General features: G+C 51.0%; 1 protein-coding gene across 13 annotated transcripts in view; it reads right to left on the bottom strand.

Annotated features, from left to right (window-relative positions):
- Nucleotides 1-25,096, bottom strand: part of TRAF7 (TNF receptor associated factor 7) — a 194,732-nt gene that overhangs the window by 76,463 nt on the left and 93,173 nt on the right. For 11 of the 13 annotated variants that reach the window (XM_085629421.1, XM_085629412.1, XM_085629417.1 and 8 more), the window contains 2 exons: nt 24,216-24,343; nt 22,060-22,142 (listed from right to left, as the gene is read on the bottom strand). In XM_085629421.1, the coding sequence (XP_085485547.1) occupies nt 22,060-22,142; nt 24,216-24,343 (211 nt within the window). The remainder of the gene's footprint in view (nt 1-22,059; nt 22,143-24,215; nt 24,344-25,096) is intronic. The other 2 variants (XR_014969659.1, XR_014969660.1) reach the window with 1 other exon arrangement.

Here is a 25,096-nt window from a genome sequence, read left to right as displayed (position 1 = left end):
TTGACTGTCTGGCCCTCTCTCACATCCACCTAAGCACAGACCAAGAAACAAGTGTTCTCTGAATATGCTGCATGGTCCTGGAATGAGCTGCCCAGTCTCGAATATCTCCTCAATGAGATGATTAAAGAACTAAAAACTCACTTCTTCCCCTTACTCCTGCTACTTACATACCGACTCATACTGGCCACATCCTCCACAGAGGTGCATCCCCCAATATCCCCACCTCATCCTCAAGGGCTTATGTAATCAAGTTATTCTGTGAACTTTGTAAATAGCCTCACACTGCATTCCACAACTCCTTAGGCCAGCTTCATACTCTATCACCATCATCCGTGAAATAAAAAAAAAGTAAAATAATCACAGCTTGGATTGTGCTCAGGGCTCATCATTCCCATTTTCATATTTTGGAACACTATCCTGCGGTCATATTTTCACGCATGATGTATAAACAGAGAGCGGTTACATTCCCTTTATTTTGGGTATTATAGTTCAATATAGAAAGTATCACAGGGGTACTTTACTGAGCTATCAAACATAAATTGTGATAGCTGCACTTTATGGAAAGGTAGTGTGCTCAACAGTTCAATTTAAAAGGAAAAGGAAGATTCTGATGGCTTGGTAGGTCTGAAGCTGGACCAGTCATACAATACACTCAAATTAAGAGGTGTGAGCATCCGAAGTCACATCTATTAGAGCGTATGTACTAGAGAAATGGGCCTTTGAAGAAGGCAGAGAAATATTCATGAAGTTTAAGCTGGATAACTTCAAAGTCACACCAGACAATGTTTATCGCAAAAAGGTAAACTCAACAAACACAATTACGGGGGGCGTGGCCAGGCGCCGACGAAGATGGCCGCCTAGGTTTCGAGCTCCGCTAAGCTAACTGTGCTGCCCGCGAAAATTCGTTCAATTATCCGGGCTGCACGCATCAGAGTCACGGCGCTACCTTCCCGAAGGGTGGCGCGGCTGATAGAGGCCGGGAGCGGCGTCCAGAGAGCAAGGGGGAGATCGGCGGCGACGGCTGTTGGTGTCGCGGCGGCATCGGAGATCGGCTGGAGCCTGAGGCGCGGGCTGGCCGCCACTTAAGGTCCCGGCGCGCGGCCTATACCACCTGCGGGGCTGATGCGGGACGGAATATTGTGGGCGGAAGCCGAGCTGCTGCCGGTTGGCGGAGGTCCTGAGAAGCGTAACAGCGCGGGGGCTGACGCCGCTGAAGGCCGGTGGGGGCGGCTGACATCTGCGGCACTGAGCTCCGGGCGTGGAGCTTAGCGCATGGCCGAGTCCGGCCTGAGAGGAGAGGCCTACATCCGCAGAGGCACCACTCCGGGCTGGGAGCAGAGGTGAGGAGTGTGACGGCCCTAGCAATCGGGCCCAGCGGATCACCGCGACCCGCGGGATAAGGCTGCAGGAGGGGCCGCGATCGGCGGAGGCAAGGCAGTTGAGCCGGTGAGGCCTGCCCTGGGGGTGTGGCGCGAACGGACCAGCAACCTATTGCCCAGCATTTGAGGGACCCCGATTGTGGCTCCCGCCCGGTGGATGGCGCAGACGGAGGGTGCGAGCGATTGACGGGAGGAGCGGTGTTACAGCCGGTGATCATACCACGCAGAGGGTGCCGGCCGGAGGGGCGGCGACGGGACGCTGCCCGGGCGGAGAGGAGGTGACAACGAGGAGCCGGGGGTCCTTGCCGGCGCCCGGGCTGGGACACGTCCTTGGCGGAGCGGCAGACTACGGTCACCATGCGCCCAAAGGTGGGGAAGCCCACACAAACCAACAAGCTGGATAAATACGCGGTGCCCACTGGCCCGGCGCTTTCTGAGGTAACGGTGGACGCTAATATGGAGAAGGCGGAGCCCTCCCTGACCTCCATCATGGCCGCCATACAGACACTGGGCACTAACCTTGAGACCAAAATGGACAAGATCTCGATCGAGGTCAACCTGCTGCGCACGGACCTCGGCAAGACCACGGAGAGGTCAAAAGCCAACGAGACGGACATTAAGGCCCTGCAGGCCTCAGAGAAACGGCTTGAGGGCCGCATCAACAACTCGTCCTCCAGCACCGCCAAATGGCCCTGCGGCTCGAGGACCAGGAGGGGAGGGCGCGACGGAGCAACATCCGCGTCGTAGGTGTGCCGGAAGGGATGGAGGGGGGCAGCGTGGAGCTCTTTCTCGAGGACCTCATTCTCCACCACTTGAAGCCCGGGAGGCTTTTGAAGCTCTTCACCGTCGAGCGCGCTCACCGGGCCCCGATCCCCAAACCCAGACCGGGGGCCCCGCCTAGGACAATTATCGCCAAGATCCTGAACTACCGGGACCGGGACGCCATCCTTCAGAAGGCCAGGCAGCAGGGGGATCTTCAGCACGAAGGGGCCACCATCAGATTCTTCCCGGATTTCACGCTCCGGGTTCAGCAGCAGCGCCGCTCGTTCTTGGGCGTCAAGGTGGCGCTCAGGGACCGAGGTATTAAATATATAATGTTTTTCCCCGCCAAACTGAAAATCATCGCGGAGGGCAAGTCGTACTTCTTCACCTCGCCGGCGGCGGTCCAAGAGTGGCTCGACACAGCGCAGATGGAGGAGCGCAGGAGGCGCAATCGTGAACACCCGCTGCGGGTGGTGGCGGCATCCCCTGGCTCGGTGAACGGCGGAGTGGGGAGAGCAGAGCAGAGCCAGGGGTCGTGGGGGTCCAGATCGAACAGCCCCCGATGGGACTCTCCCCCGGACACGGCGAAGCGCTGAACATTCCGCCCACGGCATCAGGCCGCAACGAACAGTAATGTATTTGGCCTGAACTGGGGTCCCGATAGCTGTAGCGGGGCTATGGGGCGGGCGTGGGTGCTCCCCCCCTTAACGACATTGAGATGGTCCCCTGATTGCCTCGCACACTTGAGGGAGTAATAGTTTGGGTAGCACAGTGGTGGCGGCGGCTGGAGTTGGAGCCGGCCTCAGTTCTCCCTAACAGAGTTTTTCCGGGGAGGGTGGTTACTCTCTCCGGGTTGGGCTGGGCGACAGGCGCTCTGCTAATTGGGGCAGTGGGTAGTTTAAAACCTGCGGAGCAGGGGGCAGGGTGGGGGGGCTTGTTTGGGGGGATGTTACAGCGGATGTCGTAGAGTTGTTACGAATGACGGGTGCGGGTCCACTTGAACTGGCCCTACTTGTGATATGCATAGCTGTGGGTTGTTGGGGGGGTGGGTGGGAGGGGGGGGATGTTGGAAGGTTGGTATGGTCACACACTGATGGTCGGCAAGGGATGGCGGGCAGCGCTGGTTCTCGGAGACGGGCGGGGTTCTATAGTAGAGACTATGGCTAGTTGTGGGGGGGACAGCCTTAGGATCCTCAGTTGGAATGTCAACGGGCTGGGGGATGGGCTTAAACGTACCATTGTCCTGCAGTTTATTAAACGCCACCTCCCGGATGTAGTGTTCCTGCAGGAAACGCATTTGATGGGGAATACATGCCAGGCCCTCAATAGATGGGGATCTACTCTAGCGGTGCACTCCGGCTTCACCTCTGGTTCTAGGGGAGTGGGGATCCTGTTTCGCCGTTCCCTGCCCCTCCACATTGACCGCACGGAGATAGACCCCCTTGGCCGATTTGCGGGCCTGTCGGGGAGATGGGCGGGTCGCCGGGTTAACTTCATCTCTACATATATCCCCCCCGGCCTGCAGACACAGGCGTACGTAGACTTGGGTAGACTCTTGCTCTCCCTCGCTGACGGAAAGTTGTTCATCGGGGGTGACTTTAATGCTGTGGCCTCCGGCACCCTTGACAGGCATCCGCCCAGGGAAACGCCCTCGGGGCAAAGGTGGTTGGCGGACTTCCTCGAAGCCTTCGGGCTCACGGCCGCCTGGCGGCTGATGCACCCCACGAGTAGGCACTTCACCTTCCACTCTGGTCCACATCGCTCTTTCTCCCGTCTGGACTACGTCTTAACTTCCATGCAGCCACACATGACCATCCGAGAGGCCTCCCTCCTTGCGCGTGGCATTTCTGATCATTCGCCAGTATACATACAGGTCGCGCTAGGGGGTGGCCGGGAGGGATGCATTTTCCCCATACCCGCTTGGCGTCTCAAGAGTGAGGACATGCGGAAAAAGCTGTCTAGCTCCACTGAGCGCTACTTCGAGCTCAACGTCGGATCGACGAGCTCCACGGTTGCCCTATGGGAGGCTTTCAAGGCGGTGCTACGGGGGGAGGCCCTTTCGGCCATCACCGGCTGCCGTAAGGAACGAGAGGCGCAGGTCGCCTCGGTCGAGGCGGACCTAAGAGCACTTGAAGAGGCCGCCTGTGAGGATACGGAGCAGAGTGTGCAACATCGGCTGCGACTTAAAACCGCAGAGTATAGAGAGCTGGTCACGCACGCTGCCCAGACTGCCATTCAGCACAAGGTGGGCAGGATATATGACCAGGGAGACAAGGCAGGCAAACTTATCGCCTGGCTGGACAAAAAACAGCGGACCACGACAGTGGTGCCGGAGGTCAGGACACCGTCGGGAGATACGGTAATGGAGCCTAGAGAGATTGTCGCGGAATTCGCAAAGCACTTCTGGTGGGTATACAGCAGGGGGTCGGACCCCCGGAGGAGGACTGACGACTTGCTGGCAGATATTCGCATGCCCTGTCTGTCGGAGGCTGACCGGGATGCCCTGGAGGCCCCCCTCGCCGCGACCGAATTGGAGCGTGCGATTGTAGACCTTCGCCCGGGGAAAGCGCTAGGCCCCAATGGTCCGCCTATCGAGCTCTACAAGTTTAAACCTGACGTCCTTGGCGTGCATCTCCTCCGAATGTTCGAGGAAAGCGCAGCGGTGCGGAGATTGCCGCGCTATCAGCGCCTGGCTACCATAGTGGCCATACCAAAAGAAGGGGAACCAAGAGATGCCTGCTCCTCGTATAGGCCGATCTCTCTGCTGAACGCAGAGCCGAAAATACTTGCTAAGACTCTTGCTAACAGGCTCCACTCAGTCCTCCCCAAGCTGGTCCATCCGGACCAATCCGGCTTCATGCCCCACCGTAACACGGCGCTAAACATCCGCCGCCTGCACGGTGTATTGGGAAGGTGCCACACGATTCAGGAAGACGCGGTGGTGGTGTCGCTTGACGCCACCATGGCATTCGACACCCTCGAATGGCCCTATATGATGGCAGTACTCCGCAAAATGGGCTTTGGTCCGCGCTTCATGGCTTGGGTCCGCCTTCTATATTCGGAGCCATTGGCCCAGGTGGTGATCAACGGCAGGGTGTCTGAGGTGTTTGGTCTGGAGAGGGGCACCAGACAGGGATGCCCGCTCTCCCCTCTCCTGTTCGCACTTTCTCTTGAGCCGCTGGCATCGTGGATCCGGCAGGACAGCTGCCTCACAGGGCTGCGGTGGACGGACGGCTGGGAAGACAAAATATCGCTGTATGCCGACGATATCCTTCTTTACCTCTCCCAACCACGGAGATCTATACTGGCGGCGATGGATATCTTTGTCAGTTTTGAGAAGAACTCCGGCTTCTGCATCAACGGGGCTAAATCCGTCCTCTATGTTCTCCATGGCGATCCTCCCAGGCTTCCTGACAGCTGTCCGCTTGCCGTGGCGGAGGAGGGCTTTAGATACCTCGGAGTGTTTGTCACGCTGGATAAGAATCTCCGGTTTGAAAAGAATCTCCTGCCACCGCTGCAACGGCTCCAGCGTGACTCAACCTCGTGGCAGTGGCTGCCGTTGTCACTGCTGGGCCGTGCGGCCCTCTTTAAAATGATGGCACTCCCTAGATTTCTGTATGCTCTCCAAAACCATCCAGATCTGGTGCCTGCCTCCTACTTTGCGGCGGTGGAGGCGGCGCAGCGGACCCTCCTGTGGTCGGGCGCACCTAGAATAGCGTTGCGGAAACTCACGCTGGGGTGGTACGACGGGGGGATAGCCCTCCCGGATATCCGCAAGTACTATTGGGCCGCTCACCTCTCGGCGATCAATCAAGGGACGTACTGTGACGGGAATGACCCGGGTTACGGGATGGATAGATGGTTGCTCCCGGGGGGGAACTATGAGGTTGCGCTGTACTCCAGACCGGGCAGGCTCCACCTCACGGGGCCGACGAAGCATTCGGTGCAAATATGGCACGCCGCGCACCGGGCATTGGGCTGGTCTAACACGTTGACCCTGGCCACACCCCTGTGGGCATCGGAGAGATTGGGTAGCCTGCGACACACAAAGGGGTTCCGTAGCTGGGATCTTATGGGGATCTCCCGGGTGGGCGACCTGTGGGGGTCGGAGGGGGTCAGATCCTTCGCTTACCTCCAGGGGACTTATGACATGGCGCTTCCGGAATATTTTAGGTACCTACAGGTCCGACACTCCCTCCGGGCTAACATCCCTCCGGGGACTCGGTCCCCGCGGGCCTCCCCGCTTGAGGACAGGTTACTGGATGGGCACATGCCGGAGCACGCCATTTCGCTCACATACAAAAAATTGATCAACAACCCCCCTGATCCCCTCGACTCCCTGAAAGAGAAGTGGGTGGCAGATGGACTTGAGAGTGACGACGAGGAGTGGATCACCGCTCTGGCGTCTCCAAGGGAAGTAGCGATATCGGCTAGACTCCGACTGGTGCAGCTTAAAATATTGCACAGAGTACATGTCTCTTGCACCAGGCTACAGGCGATGGGGAGGGGGGGGGGGGAGGGACTGTGCCGGCGGGGGTGTGAAGAGAGTGGCTCCTTCTTCCATATCTTGTGGGAATGCCCAGGGGTGCAGCGGTACTGGAGGCGAGTGGTGTCCTGCATGAGTGAGGTATGGGAGACTGACCTTCGCACAGAGGCTAAGAGGTGTTTGCTTAACATTTGGGAACCCACGGACTTGTCCCAACGAGGGAGACTCTGGGTCAGGCTTGGGCAAATGGTCGCAAAAAGAAACGTAGCCCGTCTGTGGGGTGCATCGACTCTGCCGAAACTGGTGGACTGGCAAAAAGATATGGACTGGTGTATGCTGCAGGAGAAGGCGGTATATACGGCACGAGGGTGCCCCAGAAAGTGGGGGGAGGTGTGGTCGCTCTGGAACACCTACAGAGGGGATATAGTTGAGCCTCCGCAGGCCCGCTTGTCTGGCCTGGAGATCGCGGACGTAACCTAGGCTGTTGTCCGACCTCAAGTATATCAGTCTAGTCTTGCTGCTGTCTCTGTATGTTGCCGGTGCTGTGGCGCCCCTGATGTTAGGATGAAACGATCTGTCTTGTGTGACCTTGTTATGTTATGTTTTTAAAAAACAATAAAAAGATTTTCAAAAAAACCAAACAAACACAATTACTCAGAAATTGTGAGTCATGGAAGGTTATTTAACCATTCTGATGGTGTGATTTCAGACTATTATGGTTTTTACAAAACACAGACACTGAGGGTAACACTGGTTGCACATTTAGGTTTTGATCCGTAGAATTAAATGGTTAGTTTATGTTTCTGCTTTTTGAGATTTTCTACAGGGCTATTGGGCTTTTTTTTTTATATTTCAGTCACCCCTGAAGAAGGGCTTGTGAGCCTGAAATGCATTGGGTCAATTATTACATGGTGAACCAGGATTTGTCAATTCCATTGTGCTACAGGACAAAGACTGGATAGGCATGTCTGTAACATTTGAAGCTTGGAATTAATCTGCCTCTATGTGCAAAAAAGTACAGAAAAACATGAAACAAATTTGGATATTTTGGAAGAAAATTGGAAGTTTGGTTTGTTACCTGATTAATTTACGTCAGTATGGCTGTGCAGCTTGGGACTGAAGCGTAATGATGCACCAGCTTGTTTGGGGAACTTCAAAATGTGCTACTGGGACAAAGCACACATCAAGCTTGCATGCATAATTCTTGCCTTTGAACATTTTTAATTATGTAAAAATCCGAGGAATTTGAGTGCATGGACTAATCTATTAGTGATTTCATTCTTAATGACCAAGTAAGGGGTAGGACTTGAAGAAACCAATGGTGATTTATCTATGAATTACTTCTAATTAGCATTTGAAAACGGATGCATCCAACTGAAAGATTACACCAGCATAGATAACTTTTCAAGGATAGATTACTCCTACTTTCTGTTAGTGGTTCAAGACTCAGCGATTTTGAGCTCATCCACAGTGCCACGATTACAGAAACACTAGATACTAAATGGGAAAAGTATAACACCAGAATGTGCCATCTCAGTCCACTGGTGCTCAGGGATGACAAGTTGGTAGCATAGGTTAAAGCAAAGATAATCATGACTTTGAAAAGAAAACAATCACAATACAGCATAAAGGACTGCCCGGAAGCACATCTAAATGTCGTCATGACATATTATTCTTAAGGATGCAAAAATTAGAAAGCTATCTAGAAAAGAAACAGTGTGCTGATCCATCAAACTGGGAGATACAGAAAGGATGAGTCACATTAAAGGCCATGAAGCATTATCAGAAAGTTGTTTTTGATCTGTTTTAGCTGCATCAACAATTGTTAATTGGGGATTTAACTGGGCACCCCACAAACTGTTCAAGGTTAGTCTCATCGCCCCGAAAACATTAGAAGGTAGCAGGGGGGTTTATTTATGTCAATGTGAAAATGTGCAAATCATGTAAAATATATGAATTTAATAAAGGAGAGATCACATTTGTAGTAAAACGGTCTTATTTAATTTAATGAATGTTCCTAAGTACAACTATCACAAACTTTTGCTAAAAAGACATCTCCAAACAAGACAAAAGGGCAATAAAAAGAAACTGGAAAATTCACATTCATCTATAATCGAAGCAAGGCTAATAGATATCACTAAACTTGGTTCATTGGAGACGGGGTGTTTTAATAGACTCTGAGGGTTATTACTTCCAAAGCTATTATAGGATTATCTTATCTTTATTGTGATTAGACAATGTACTAACCACTTCGCACATTACAATGTAATTACTGTCTTACGTCCCCCAATTTGGATTCATCTACATGTCCTAATTAGGAATTTCTCCAATTCCTATTAAAATTTGTATTTTTCTGTTCAGTCGTTATGTTCATGTGTCTGAAACTTCTTCAAACCAATTTACTTTTGCATGGATGTAGGCCCTAGGAATTATGTCCGCTGTTTTCTTTATTTCTGTAAGCATCAATCATTCATTCAATCATAACATTTGTAAAGCGCACTACTCACCCGTGAGGTTCTCAAGGCGCTGGGGGGTGGGGAGTCCTGCTACTGTTCGAAAAGCCAGGTCTTGAGGAGTTTTCTGAAGGTCAGCAGGTCTTGGGTCTGCCACAGGTGGGTGGGGAGGGTGTTCCAGGTCTTGGCGGCGAGGTGGGAGAACGATCTGCCGCCGGAGGTCGCTCTTCGGATGCGGGGGACTGTGGCGAAGGCGAGGTTGGCAGAGCTGGCGGGTGGGGGTGTAGAAGCTGAGTCGTCTGTTGAGGTAAGCTGGTCCGGTGTTGTGGAGCACCTTGTGTGCGTGGGTGAGGAGTTTGAAGGTTATCCTCTTGTTGACGGGGAGCCAGTGCAAGTTTCTCAGGTGGGGTGTGATGTGGCTGCGGCAAGGGATGTTGAGGATCAGGTGAACAGAGGCGTTCTGGATGCGTTCAGCCGTCTCAGGAGTTTGGCCGAGGCTCCTGTGTAGAGGGCGTGTCCGTAGTCCAGTCTGCTGCCGACGAGAGCCTGGGTGACCGTTCTTCTCGTTTCGGTGGGGATTCACTTGTACATCCTGCGAAGCATGCGGAGGGTGTTGAAGCAGGAGGATGAGACGCCGTTGACCTGTTTAGTCATGGAGAGGGTGGAATCGAGGATGACCCCTAGGTTGCGTGTGTGGTCGGTGGGTGGGTGTTGGGGCTGCTCCCAGTGCGGTCGGTCACCAGGAGTCGTCCCAAGCCGAGGGGGTGGAACAGAGGATGAGGACCTCCGTCTTGTCCGAGTTCAGCTTCAGTCGGCTGTTCCTCATCCATTCGGCGACGGCCTTCATTCCTTCGTGGAGGTTGGTTTTGGAGGTGTGGGGGTCATTCGTGAGGGAGAGGATTAGCTGGGTGTCGTCGGCATAAGAGATGATGTTGAGGTCGTGCAGTCGGGCGACGTGGGCGAGTGGTGCCATGTAGATGTTGAACAGCGTTGGGCTGAGGAATGAGCCCTGAGGTACGCCGCAGATGATCTCGGTGGCTTCGGAGCGGAAGGTGGACGCTCTGTGTTCTGCCGGCGAGGAAGGAGGTGGTCCAGTCCAGGGCCTTCTCTTGGATCCCGGCGTCGTGGAGGCGTGTTTGTAGTGTGCGGTGGCAGACCGTGTCGAAGGCGGCTGATAGGTCCAGAAGGATGAGGACTGATGTTTCTCCGTTGTCTAGCAGGGTCCTGATGTCATCTGTGGCGGCGATGAGGGCAGTTTCGGTGCTGTGGTTGCTGCGGAATCCGGATTGGGAGGGGTCCAGGATGCTGTTCTCCTCGAGGTAGCAGGTAAGTTGTTTGTTGACTATCTTCTCGATGACCTTCGCCGGGAGCAGGGAGATGGGCGGGAAATTCTTGAGATCCTTGGGGGTCCGCCTTGGGTTTCTTGAGTAAGGCGTTGATCTCGTGTGCCTCCAGCTCTCCGGGAAGGTTGCGGTCTCGAAGGAGATGTTGATGACTTTCCGGAGATGGGGTGCGATGGCTGTGCTGGCTTTGTTGAAGATGTGGTGTGGGCATGGGTCTGACGGAGATCCGGAGTGGATGGTGTTCATGGTCTTGATGGTGTCGTCGTCGGTGATGTTGGTCCAGACGAGCAGATGGTTGGTGCGGATGGGGGTCGTGGGGGTGGAGGTTTTGGTGGTTGTCGGCGCGGTCGTGGCGTTGAAGCTGTCGTGGATGTCTGCGATCTTGCGGTGGAAGAAGGTGGCCAGCGAGTCGCACAGGTCTTGAGAAGGTGGGACGTCGTTGGAGTTGGAGAGTTCCTTCACGATGTTGAAGAGCTCTTTGCTGTTGTGTGCGTTGTTGTCTAGGCGGTCTTTGAAGGAGGCCCTTTTGGCCTCCTACTCCGTTGGCGCAGTCCCTGCGGGTGATCTTGTAGCCGTCCGGGATGGCTATGGTGATGTCGGGTGCCGGGGCGGGGTTCAGCCAAGCATTATGTTGATATTTAATTTGTAATGTAAAAAATGGGAATACTATTTTCTTACTGAAAGTTGTGATTAGTTTATGTTCCAGTAGTAAAAATTTAGAAAAGTATTTAGTGCCAATCTGGGTACGACACAACAGGATTGTGCAGAACATTTTGGTGCTGTTGCTAGATGTCATTCTTTCCCATATACTCAATGCTCCTTTACCGTACGCAATTTGTATATGATTTTTTTGGAGGAGGGAAAGAACCATGAATCCTTCTCAGACTCTCTACTTTCCCTCTTATTCAAGTGACTGACTCCTTTCTTCTGCATGCGTTTTCAGTTTCAGTCCATATCCCTTTCATCTTTTTCTTTCCTAGTCCCCCTTTTTCTTTCCTAGTCCCCCATTTTCTTCAGGCTTTTTTTCCTCTTCACTACTTTCCTTTACAATGTTCTGTATGGTTTGCATCCCCCCCCCCCACACCTTATCCATGCCTCCACTCTCACAGTCTGTCGTCGCCACGCTCACAGTCTGTCGTCGCCACGCTCACAGTCTGTCGTCGCCACGCTCACAGTCTGTCGTCGCCACGCTCACAGTCTGTCGTCGCCACGCTCACAGTCTGTCGTCGCCACGCTCACAGTCTGTCGTCGCCACGCTCACAGTCTGTCGTCGCCACGCTCACAGTCTGTCGTCGCCACGCTCACAGTCTGTCGTCTCCACGCCCACAGTCTGTCGTCTCCACGCCCACAGTCTGTCGTCTCCACGCCCACAGTCTGTCGTCTCCACGCCCACAGTCTGTCGTCTCCACGCCCACAGTCTGATGTCTCCACGCCCACAGTCTGTCTTCGTCACCGAATTTTCCCTGAACCCTTATGGCGTTCAACTCATTCCCAAACAGGTAACAAAAATCTGTCCAAACGAGTAGTGACAAAATGGCAGTGTCAGTTTTTAATGATAGTATAATTCTACTGAGAACCCAGGTTGAATAAGATGTTGAGGGAACAAATCACAATTGTTAAGGAAGAGGCAACATCTCAATTTCTGGCATCTCTACGTCAAAAAAGAAAAACTCAATTGGGTGTGGACATGTAGTGAACAACTTCCTAGCCACTTTCCAAACAACGATATTGTCAGGTCCAGCTTCATAGGACTTTTAAGGGTAGAAAAACAGTGGACGACTGTAAAGGAATATGCTACTTACCAGTATGCATCTGTTCTTGGCATGTAGAGCTGCAGAGTTGTACACTTAGCATAGATCGCCATCTGGTGTTGGGCCCGGATGTTTGCAGTTTGTTTTTGTTCTTTGGACAGTCTTTGGAAGTCACGAGTTCGGTGACTCCTCCTTCGGTCCGTACTGCGCATGGGCTTCGGCTCCATCCTCAGATTGTTTTTCGCCAACAGGGAAATGATGGAGCGTAGTAATAACAGTGAGAAACCCATGTGTGTTGTATCTAAATAAGATGTACTGGAACGGATACAGGTAGCCGGGGAGGCGGGTGGGCGTGTACAACTCTGCAGCTCTACATGCCAAGAACCGATGCATACTGGTAAGTAGCATATTCCGTTTGAGGCATATGAGCTGCAGATTGTACACTTAGCATAGATTATATAGCAGTACCCAACCTTAGCGGCGACCACCGGTATCCGTTGCAGTGGTTTGAAAAAGTGTCTTTAGTACAGCCTGGCCCACCCTAGCTTGCTGCTTGGAATGCACATCTACACAGTAATGTTTTGTGAAGGTGTGCGGTGTAGACCATGTGGCTGCTTTGCAGATGTCATCTAAGGGTATATTCCCTAGAAAAGCCATAGAAGCCCCTAACTTTCTTGTAGAGTGGGCTTTAGGCGGAACAGATAATGTTCTTTTTGCCTTTTGATAGCAAATTTGTATGCACTTTACAATCCACCTAGCTATCCCTGATTTAGAGATGGGGTTGCCTTTATGTGGTGGAGAGAAGGAAACGAACAATTGTTTAGTGTTCCTGAAAGGTTGCGTTCTTTGTATGTAGTACAGCAAAGCCCTTTTAACATCGAGTGTGTGTAAGGCCCTCTCTGCAACAGATTGAGGTTGCGAGAAGAAGACAGGTAATTCCACCGATTGATTGAGATGGAAGGGGGAAATGACCTTGGGCAGAAACTTCGGATTTGTGCGAAGTATGACCTTGCTGTGATGTATTTGTAGGAAGGGTTCCTGTATAGTGAACGCTTGTATTTCACCAACCCTTCTAAGGGAAGTAATAGCTACGAGAAAAGCGGTTTTCCAGGTGAGAAACTGTAGCTCACATTTATGCATTGGTTCGAAGGGCGGACCCATTAGCCGTGTAAGAACTAAATTTAGATTCCATACAGGGGAAGGTGGTGCCCTGGGAGGAATTACTCGTTTAAGGCCTTCCATAAAGGCTTTAATAGCGGGCACTCTGAAGAGTGATAAATGCTGTCTGTTTTGTAGATAAGCAGCGATCGCTGCTAGGTGTAGGCGTATGGATGAATATGCCAGGTTACACCTGTGAAGATGGAGCAGATAGCATATGAGGTGCTGTATGGATGCATCTAAAGGGTTGATTGTATTGTTACGGCAGTAAATTACAAATCTTTTCCACTTTGCGGCATAGCATGCTCTAGTGGTAGGACGTCTGGCTTCCATGATGATGTTCATGCAATCAGGGGGAAGGTTAAGGTATCCAAATTCTAAGATTTCAGGAGCCAGATTGCAAGGTTGAGCTGAGCTGGGTCCGGGTGCCCGATTTCTCCATGGTTCTGGGTTAGGAGGCATGGGGATAGGTGCAGTTTTTGATGTGGTACCACTGATAGTTGTAGTAGTGTGGTGTACCACGGCTGCCTGGCCCACGTCGGAGCTACTAGAATGAGTGTGAGGGAGTGTTGTTGTAGCATCCTTACCACTAATGGAATTAGTGGGAGAGGTGGAAAGGCGTATGCAAATCTGCCTGACCAGTTCATCCATATCGCATTGCCCTTGGACAATGGGTGTGGGTATCTGGCGGCGAAGCTTGGGCATTTTTTGTTTTCGTGGGTGGCGAAGAGGTCTATCTGAGGATGCCCCCACTGTTGGAAGAATGGGTGAAGAACTTGTGGATGCAGTTCCCATTCGTGTAGTTGTTGCGTTTGTCTGCTGAGCAGATCTGCCATGGTGTTTTGTACGCCTGGAACGTGTTGTGCCAGGAGAAAGATGTTTTGGGGAATTGCCCATCTCCATATGCTCTGGGCTAAGCGGGAGAGCTGGGGAGAGTGTGTCCCCCCCTGTTTTTGGATATAATACATTGCAGTCATGTTGTCTGTGCGAATGAGGACTGCTTTGCCCGAAATCTGTTTTTGGAAAGATTTTAGGGCTAGAAAGATCGCCAAGGGCTCCAGATGGTTGATGTGGAGCGATTTTTGCTGTGGCGTCCATAGACCTTGCATTGTGAGGTGTAGGAGGTGCGCTCCCCAGCCGGAGAGCGATGCGTCCGCTGTTAGAATCACCTGAGGAACCGGGTCCAGGAACAGCCGCCCTTTGGAAAGGTTTGTGGTGTTCCACCACTGCAGAGAGTGATGTGTGCGGCCGTCCACCAACACCAGATCCGTCAGCTGACCCTGGGCCTGGTTCCACTGTTGTGCTAGGCACTCTTGAAGTGGACGCATGTGGAGTCTTGCATGGGGCACTATGAAAATGCAAGACGCCATCATTCCTATGAGCTTCATAAACACTCTTGCTGGAAGAGAGTGTTGAGGAAGGAATGTTTTGCGTAAGGCTTGAATGCTTGTGATTCTGGCTGAGTTTGGATAGGCAATACCCTTGGAGGTGTCTATAGTAGCCCCGAGATATTGCTTTGTGTGAGATGGTATGAGGTGGGACTTTTGGTAGTTCACCGTGAAGCCTAGCTGGTGGAGCAGTTGGATGGTGCTGTTTGTATGTTGCACACATTGGTGGTAGGACGCGGCTTTTATCAGCCAGTCGTCTAAGTAAGGGAAGACGTGAATATGTTGACGTCTGAGGTGTGCTGCTACTACCACTAGGCATTTGGTAAACACCTGTGGTGCGGTGGTGACCCCGAAGGGGAGAACCGTGAATTGGTAATGCTGCCCGTCCACCACGAACCTGAGGTATTTCCTGTGAGAGGGGTGTATTGGAATGTGAAAGTATGCGTCTTTCAGATCCAAGGTAGTGAGAAAGTCTCCCTGACAGAGGAGCGGGAGGACTTGTTGTAGTGTGACCATGTGGAAATGGTCTGAATGTATGTAGGCATTTAGAGGCCGGAGGTCCAGAATGGGCCTGAGGGTCCCGTCTTTCTTTGGTATTAAGAAATATAGGGAGTAGACCCCTAGATTTTGCTGATTGACGGGGACCTGCTCTATAGCGTGTTTTTGGAGGAGGGAGAGTACCTCCTGTTTGAGCAGTGTGGAATGTTCTTGAGACATTGGACGGTGCCTTGGTGGGATATTGGGTGGGGTAGATGTTAGCTCGAGACAGTACCCTGACCGAATGATTTGGGTCACCCATTTGTCCGATGTTAAGGACTCCCATACGTGGATAAAGTTTTGTAGTCTGCCCCCGACCGGAGTGGGATGGTCTGGGGGGAGCGGAGGGAAGTCATTGTGCGGGCGGGGTGGCAGAACGGGTGGTGTTAGTTTTGCCCCTGCCCTTATTGTTGTTGCCTCTGTAACCACCCCTTTGGTTGCCCTTTGAAAAGGTATTTTGAGGAGGGGACTTGTAGGAGGTAGAGGCGCTATCGGTGGAGAAGCCTCTGCCTGTGCCACGAAAGGAAGAGCGTCGAAAGGAACGTTTAGAGGCTTGTGTTTGGAGTGCCTCCATAGACTTTGCTGTGTCTGTGTCCTTTTTCATCTTTTCCAACGCTTCGTCTACCTTTGGCCCAAAGAGAGTTTGTTGGTCAAAAGGGTGATTGAGTATGGACGCTTGGACTTCAGGCTTGAACCCTGAGATCCTGAGCCAGGCATGGCGACGAAGCAGGACACTGGTATTTATGGCTCTAGAAGCAGTGTCGGCTGCATCGAGGGCACACTTAATGGAGGTGTTTGTAATTAGTTTACCCTCCTGTATCAGTTCATGAGCCCTGCGCTTGTGTTTTTCGGGAAGGTGTTGCATAAGAGCCTCAAGTTTGTCGTAGTGTGCTCTGTCATAGCGCGCAAGCAGCGCTTGTGTGTTTGCAATGCGCCACATGTTTGCAGCTTGAGAGGCGGTGCGTTTGCCAGACGCGTCTAGAAGTTTGGATTCCTTGTCTGGCGGTGGGGCTTCTCCTGAGGACTGGGAGTTAGCCCGCTTTCTAGCTGTGGAGACAACTAGGGAATCTAAGGGAGCAGGGCCCTTAATGTATGCAGGGTCTGTGGGTGCCGCCTTGTACTTTTTCTCGATTCTAGGGTTCAGTACCCTGGCCCTGACAGGGTCTTTGAACACCTCTGCGGCATGCTTGGTGACACCCGTAAGCATGGGCAAAATAGATGTGGATTTGTCCTGTATGTCAAATGTGTCCAGTAGGAAGTCGTCTTCCACTGGTTCGCTGTGCATGTCCACCCCATGGTAGTGTGCTGCTCTCTGCACTAAATGATGAAACCCTAAGGAGTCCTCTGGAGGAGACGGCCTGGATGGGTATAGGTCGTCCTGAGGCATATCAGGTATATCAGGGTTGTGGTAATCTTCCCATGGGTCTGGGGTCCCCGGTGGAGTGGGGTCCATTGGGGCGTCCGCCGGGTCATAGTCCGGGTCCCCGTCGTCTGGATCTGGGGACGGGGTCGGAGAGTAATGAGGTAAAGGTGGCGGAGACCTGGGAGGGGGAGGGGGTGGAGGAGGTGGAGGAGGCAGGGGTGGAGGTAGTGGGGAGGGCACTCTGAGGGGAGAAGTAGCAGAGTCCTTCCGTTTGGGTGGTGGAGGAGGAGCCGGAGTATCAAGGCGTCTTTTCTTGATAATTAAAGTCAATAGCCCAGTCTTTGGATCTTTAGACAGAGTCTTTTGCAAAGGGTCTGGTGTGAACAGAGTCAGTGGCGTCGAATCGTCCGCTGGCGCCTATGATTTCGGAACCGAGAGCTTCGATGGTTTCTGTGCGCCATGCTTTTTTGGGGTCTCCGGTTTTTTCGGCGTCGAAGGAGTTTTCGGCGCCGGAGCATCGGTGCCGACGGATTTGTGTTTGTGTTTGGTCGGCACCGAGAGTCCAGGCTTCGGCACCGGTGGCTTCGGAGTCGAGCTGGGTATCCCTTTCTTCGGTGCCGAATGGTGTTTTTCGGCACCAGGCGTCGGCTGGCTCGAGCCCGAGCTGCCGTGAGACTTCTGAGGCTTCGACACCGGGCCCGAAGGTGGGGTGATAGAAGCTTTGGTCTTGGTTTTACCCAGGCCAGCAGGCGAGGGTGTAACCTGAGTCTCTTTGGTTTTGGGCGCGGGGGTGGGAGGGGGTACAGTACTCACGACCCGCTGCGCCGGTGTGATGTCCTCCACGTCGGAGTCGTCGGCCTCGGAAGCGCTGACGACGTCTTCCTCCTGCTCGGTGTGTAGTTGCCCCGAAGCTTCGGCGCCGTCTCCGAAGATGTCCGGTGGAGCTGCGGACGATGAGTGCGCCATGGTGCGTCGAGCTCTTCGATCCCGGATGGTCTTCTTTGATCGAAAAGACTTACAGGCGGGGCAGTCTCTGGCCTCGTGTTCTGGAGAGAGGCAAAGGTTACACACCTGATGGAGGTCGGTGTGGGGAAATTTAGACCCACATTTTGGGCACTTTTTGAACGGAGTCCTTTCCATCGGCCGGCACCGGAGTCGATGAGGGCCCGAAGGCCGGTGCCGATGTACGGGATGGAGAAAAGTGCCGCTTCGAGAGATGAAGATGATGATGAAGAAACTCGAAGAAAACGAGGATTTTCCGTCGAGGCTGGAACCGTAGAAGTTCGAAGCCGGAGCACGAAGTATCACATCCGAGCCCGATGGCGGAAAAAAACAATCTGAGGATGGAGCCGAAGCCCATGCGCAGTACGGACCGAAGGAGGAGTCACCGAACTCGTGACTTCCAAAGACTGTCCAAAGAACAAAAAAAACTGCAAACATCCGGGCCCAACACCAGATGGCGATCTATGCTAAGTGTACAATCTGCAGCTCATATGCCTCGAACAAGTATCCTCTGAGGAAGGATGTCTCTTAGCTAGGTAGAGCAAATGCAGCATAATCCTGTTCTCTGTCCTCTATGGCCAACAGAGGGAGAAACAAGAGCTCAATCCGCACTGGCCGTCCTCAGAACGCAGCACTGCAGCGGCAGTGACAAAAACGCATACAGGAGATCACAGGCCCACTTTAGCTGAAAGTCATCTACCCGCAGCGTGAAGGCGGGCAGCACAGCACACAAAAGTTGTGGCACTGTGTGTTCTTAGCAGTGGCAAAAAATACCCAGGGCACAACCCACTGGGCAAAAATGCCATGACGCCTTGAGCCACCACCATGCAGACATCATTCATGGTTGTCCAGAAGACATCTGCTGAGCTCGACCATCTTGGCATTTACGGAGTCCACTAAATGACTGATCAACAAAGATTCTTTGCAGGTCAAGTCACCGCGTGAGTCTCAGTGCTTGCTGGAACAGTGCCTGCAACCCCACAAAGCCCTGCTTGTTGCAGTGCACCTGGCATTTATGTTAAAAATCAGGACTGGAACCTCTCCCCTCTCCCTCTGATGCACGGCAGAACAGCCTTTACGATCTCTGCTCCAGCAGAGACAAAAGGCCCCAGGTTTCCACCTTGTTCAGGGGACAGCCCATCCGAAAGATAATGCACCCGTCACTACTGAAAGACTTGGGTGGGGTAGGGAGAATGGGCTGCCTTGGGGTACATTGTCCTCTGACAACCACTACTGAAGGTTCCAGGCTGCCTTGTCAGAAGAACAGATATTGTCTGAGAGGCACCTCCAGTGCTGAGCCCATCACAAGCAGACATTTGACAGCAGAGCCCACATCTACCGGATTTAAGGCAGAGATGACCAGCAGAAGAGACAACATCTTGAACATGTCCTTCCAGCCTCTCAAGTCTTCTCTCTTTTTTTTGGCAACAGAAGTAACACCTTCTGCCCTTCTCTGCTTTTGAAACTCTATGGCTCCCCTTTGACAACAGGGTACTGTTCCTGGGCTGGGACTGTGGCAATATCTGCTGAAGTCTGAACATAGGTAGGTGGACCAGAAGTGGGAGAAGACACAAAAGAAGGTTGGGTGCATGGAGGTTAAATAACTTGTCTGAGGTAAATGACTGCCAGCTGTAGCCTGTCCATATCAGCTGCCCATGTCAAAGAGAGTGGGAATAGGAGCGGCTTGGCTACAATAAGGATAAGCGATGAAGGAGAGAGGGCTGCTGTTCTTACTGGAGGCCTCCACATCTTCTGGCAACACGAAAGTGCTGTACAGGCTACAGAAGAGGCTGAGAGGGCTGCCTTTTCCAATAGGCAGCATTCTCTAACTTTAGGTACTCTTGACAGAATTGGCAGACTAGAAATAGCAAGTAGAAGGAGCAGGTTGTGGCACTGCTTTATTTGGAGCACCCCAATGTAGAGCCAGATTTTTTTTTCAAAAGCCTGAAACCATCATACGACATATCAACGAGGGATGCATGCAGGTTCCCACAATATTCTGTAGCACGTATCCATGCATGATGTCAGGTCCAGACCGGCACTCAATCAATAATTAGCCGTGTCATGTTGGTCATCGATTGGTGCTGCAAACACATTCTGCAACAGTGAGCAAAATCTTGCTGGTCATATCCCAGAGGATAGGTGAATCCCATCATAGCAGACAGGCTGGCAAACTGGCAGATAATTAAATCTTTTTTCCAAATGCTTTCATTGTCTGTCTGACAGGAGGACATGGGGGAATAGCATTAGAGATGACAGTGCTGGAGGAAGCTTGAATCACCACACTATAAGGTATCAGGTGCTCGGGAAGGAAGCCTGGGTTTCCAGAAGCAGGCATGAGGTTTAGCTACACTGCGATTCACCGCCAGAGCCAAGAATGGCTTAGATCAAGTCAGTATCATTGCCTCTGTTAGAGCCTCATTAAATAGCTGCAAGACGCTGAAGCTGCAGGCTGACGCTGCAAGAGTTCAGATGCCAGATTAGTCTAGTTTCTACCATGGTCAACACAACGTTCAACTCTTCTGCTGATCTGCGAATTACCACTGCAGAAGCACTCTCCTCTGTGTGGGGGACTTAGTGGGAAGTCCCAGAAGAGGTATGCAGGTGACTAGCCTTTTGCATACGTCTCCATCAGTGTTGTGAGGAGAAGCAAATTAACAGCCTCCTCGCCATCATCATTATCACGAGGAATGTGCTGAAGCCCATGGACTACGTCTGAATCCGATCCAAATAAAGTCTCTAGTCTCTGGAACTACTGCTTTCATTGTAGTTGCACTGCCTGTGAATCCTCCCAGACAAGGGCTGACATTGATTTCATAATGATACATCAGCCGAGTTTGGGTGAAATCAGCTCCTTATCCGAAACTGTCATCATTATTGGGTCTAGAGTCAGTGGTCGGATACTTTGGCACAGGTGTGGGGGTATGCATCAGAACCAGTTTGGGCTGGAAGGAAACTATCATACGTTAAAGTAGGCCCACCATAAAGTCCAACTTGGGGTCCCAGCATATCTGGGGGCCCAAAGGTGCTCCACGGGGACCTGGAAAAGTCTGGAGTTGCAGCATGTCTTCCTTGAAGGTCTCTACCAGCAACTGAATCAAAGACCGCTTGAGAAACTGTAGGCAAGTCCAGGTCAGACCAAGGATGGGCTCTGAGTTGAAGAGGTAAGTGCAGACAGATCCCTCAATTGCTCACTGCATTACTTTTCCCTGAAGCAGGAATGATGAAAGGGAGAAGAATGTCATTTGGACTTCTTATGCTTATGGCAGGACTTTCCTTTGACTTACCAGAGAACAGTGACTTGCATAAGGAACAAGACCTGGAGCAGGCCTGGGAACTGGAGAAACAGTGCACTCAAGTTTTGGAGCAAAACCTGCTTTATTTATGCTTGTGACGTACAGCTTTGCCTCTGGTTCCCTAATGGTCATAGGGTGTAATAGGGAGCATTTATTGCAGGACTTCGAGTTACGCTTGGACCTTTCTCAGGTGCTGTGAAGCTGCAGGTAAGCCCAGTGGCGCCACCTACCACCACTCGGAAGCAATTGCTAAAAAGTTCCAGATCCAGCCAGTCTGGGACTAGGGGTAATTCAAAATGTGAAGAATCAGCAGTTAAAAAACTTCATCAAGATTTTGGGTTTCTCACGTTACCAACAGACATGGCATTTACATGACATTCTACCTATGTCAGCTTTAAGATGATACAGTTTCGTATACCACTTACTTTAATTAGGCAGCATCTGAATCTGTTTGAGAACACATCATATCAGGTTGGAGAAGGGACATGGGTGGTGAGTGGGTATGCTGTGCATGAGAATGAGTGGGTGAGTGGACACTGATCAGGGATAGGTTGTTGGGCCAGCGTTGAGATGCCTCTGTCAGAGCCTCATTAAATAGCAGCAAGACTCTGAGGTTGCAGGGTCATGCTGCAAGAGTTCAGATGCCAGATTTGTCTGGTTTCTACCATGGGGAACAAAATATCCAAATCACCTCCACGGAAGCACTTTCCTCTGTTTGGGGCCCTAGTGGGAAGCCCAACTCTGTCTCAGGAGAAGTATCCAGTGGACTAGCCTGCTGCATACATGCCTCCATCAGTGTTGTGCAGAGAAGCAAATTATCAGCCTACGTGCTCTGTAGTGTCTAGGTTACATATTTCTGATATAGGGCAAAATATGTCACTGTTCCGCAAAAGGGCTCTTTTACACAAACTGCTTTCAGTCAAATTACTTACAGAACCTAGGAGATAGAGATCCTTGGACTGAGAGGAGACTATGGTATGTACTAGAAAAAGCGAGATAGAGCGAGTGAGTGTGAGTATCAATGCTCTCAAGCAAAAATGTTTGCTTGTATATTCACAACTCTCAATGTATTGATGTATCTTAATCTCATCTGGGTTCACAAACACACATGTGGGGCACTGAGGTACTACAGTCAACTCACCCTTGTATGCAAAGAGCAAGCACAATCCCATCATGTCCCTCCAAGGTCTTCTGGCACTTGTAAGTGGTGCAGGTGTCCCAGACCTAGCAGGGGAGGAGAGTCAGTGGAACAATCACACCATCAAAGTAACAGTAGGAGGATGCTAGAGCAGGACAACAGCAGCGACCGCAGGCCTGATTCCAGTACACCAAAGCATTAGCATGAGCATCATCATGAGGAGAAGATTCCAGTGGATTAGATGATGAGTCAATGAAGCAACTGGAGGGGTTAAGTCAAAGATACCAGAGTACGATAATAAGCAGTGACCACTGTGCCCAACTGCACGACACCAAACAACAACTACATGACCTCATAGCACAACACCAGAGCTCAAGCAATTAAAACAGAGTCTGATTTCAGGGAACCAAAGTAGACGACACTCAGGAAAAGCTGATGTCAAGATACCAGTGAGTCACAAAAAGCAGTGACTGCAACTGAACCTAGAACCAAGAACATGTGTACAAGGCGGCAAGAATAAACAAGTAGGGCCCATTCCCTAAGTCGAGACCATGAGCATAAAAAGTGACAGCAGGGCCGCATTTTAGATCAGGCAGTGAGCACACACGACAGCAGAAGCAGATTCCAAGACACAGAGAGTTATAGCAATGATACCAGGTGTCAATTACATCATGAGTACACTAAGAGACAGTGAAACCTGATTAAAGGTACCAATGTATTACAAACGTTACTGCAGGTCCTAATTCAAGCGCTCAACAGTAAAATCAACATCAAGGTTATATTCCAGCACGCCAGAACAAGAGTGCAAGCAGCGATCCAGGGAATAACTCCAAGGCACTTGAATACTGCAACAAGCTAAGATAAGAGGACCTGAATTCAGGACCGTAGATCATTCACACAAGCATAGAACTCACGATCTAGACCTGGGCAGCACAAGCGTAAGAAGTGTCAGCAACACATGAATAAAGGACACCAGAAGCAAGCACTGACTGCAGGAGCTGGTGTCCTGAACACCACGAGAAGAATCAACACAGAGGACCTTATGTCAGGACACCGTAAGCACAAGCAACGGCAGCCAGACCTGGTTGCAGGGCAACATGAACACAGGAGTGAAAATAAAACCAGACTGTGGGCACAGCAGCGAGTAGGGGGCGTGTTTCCAGGATACAGCACAAACAATTACAGATGAAAGAGCTTCCAGGACACAGTCAGCACAAGCATTGACAGCTGCCGTTAATCTGTGCCACCATGAGTAAAAGCAGAAACAGGCTTCTGAACGCTCCAAGCCCAGGCGGGGTAATTCCAGGCTACTGAAGCACAAGCTGTGACACAAAGGCTGATCAGAGAACATGGAAGCATGCAACAGAATTATTCATTGAAAAGAGAATTTCAGTTTACTTAGAATGGGGGAAGAAGAGAATGTGATGCACAATACAATTGATAATGAGGTTGTCTGGCTATCCTATCGACCCTCCCATCCTATAATAAACGTGTGCTTTCTCCATTTCTTTCTATCTGTCTGTCTTACTTGGGTCACGCAATGTAAACCAGTGTCAAAGAATTCGGATGGGAAACCCGATGTAAACTACTGTTAAAGCGTAATGTGTTTGATCACACAATGGACCGCCAATACCTAGGGTAGTTAAGTTAGACTGGTTTATGTGTTTGCATAACTAAACTAATAAAACATGTTTTTTTTAATTGGAAGGGAATTGACAAAATGAATCCTGGATTCCTGTTAAATTTTTCCATGAGAAGCACGTTGTGGGAAACGTTCCCTGTAAAGAGAAAGTCACCTATGAAATACAAGAACTAGTGCTGGGGAAGAGCCATGATTGGTTGCGGCCAAGAAAAGAGCAATGCTCTGACAGCACATTCTATGTAGAATCCTTTCATTGTGGAAACTATTGATTTTCATGGACACAGCTAAGCTTGGACACCACTCTGTGTATGGAGATATGGGAGACCCATAATTCACATGCAGTGTTTCCCGTAAAGTCAACTATACTTAAAAGGGATTGAAAATGAATAAACATCACCCATGGGGCATAAATGGTCTAATACGTAGAGCTGCAACAGCTAGATGGGTGTGTAAAAGTTCTGACGTTCCGCACTCGGAGTCTGGATACATCACACATCAAAAGGGAAGATGCTCTTACCTTAATTGTTTTGTCCGATGAGCCGCTGAAGAGCAAGTCACCAATGGAGTATACGCATAAGCACCACACAGGACCCTGATGCCCTACAAATGTGCCCTTACACTTGAATATCTGTTGAGGATCATAGGCTGCAAGACAAAAAATACATACAGAGAATCAAGAAACTGACCAATAGGCCACTCCTACTTTAGAAACACACCCCCCCACTGTCTTTAGATTCTCAGTAAAAGTGCTGGGTGCCAACTTATCACCACCTTCAAGCAGCAGATCTCCCACTTGAGAGCTGCAGTTCCCACACCCTCTGAGATGCAAGGTCCTCGGTTTTGTAGGACCAAGGTAATGAGAAAGGGATTATGACTGATTCCCAATATGGCTACCAAAAAGTAAACATTTGGCTTTGTGGAGAGACCCAAACATCCAGCAAAACCAATTGCTTGGCTGCCTGTCATGGGTAGGAGAATGAAATGATCTAACAACAGAGCCAGACTGGACAAAAAATAGGCCCAGACACCAAAATAAAAGTGGCCCCTATTAGTGAATTACAAAATTAAAAAAGTGGTTCATGCTGGCAACCTGGGGTATTTTTGAACTTGTAAAGACAAGCTGTATATATGTTTTACAAGGTATGGATTTGAGCTCGTTACAGGCAAGGTTTGATTTAGCATCCAGGAAATAAACAGTAAAAACCAGCCCAGGAGGCCATAAAGCAGACCCACAAACAGCACAAAAAAACTGGCCCACACACTGACCTGTCAAACCAGCCCTTCTGGTACTGCCTTATTGCACTATAGGCCAGCCTGACCATGTCTTACAATCACATCTGAATCAATTCAAATATCAGTGAAAAGTTTTGTCTCCAACAAGCTCAAATACACCTAACA

This window comes from Triturus cristatus, chromosome 10 (assembly GCF_964204655.1).
Source record: "Triturus cristatus chromosome 10, aTriCri1.1, whole genome shotgun sequence".
NCBI lineage: Eukaryota > Metazoa > Chordata > Amphibia > Caudata > Salamandridae > Triturus > Triturus cristatus.
Note: the sequence above shows the minus strand (reverse complement) of the source record. Positions and strands in the feature narration are given on the sequence as shown.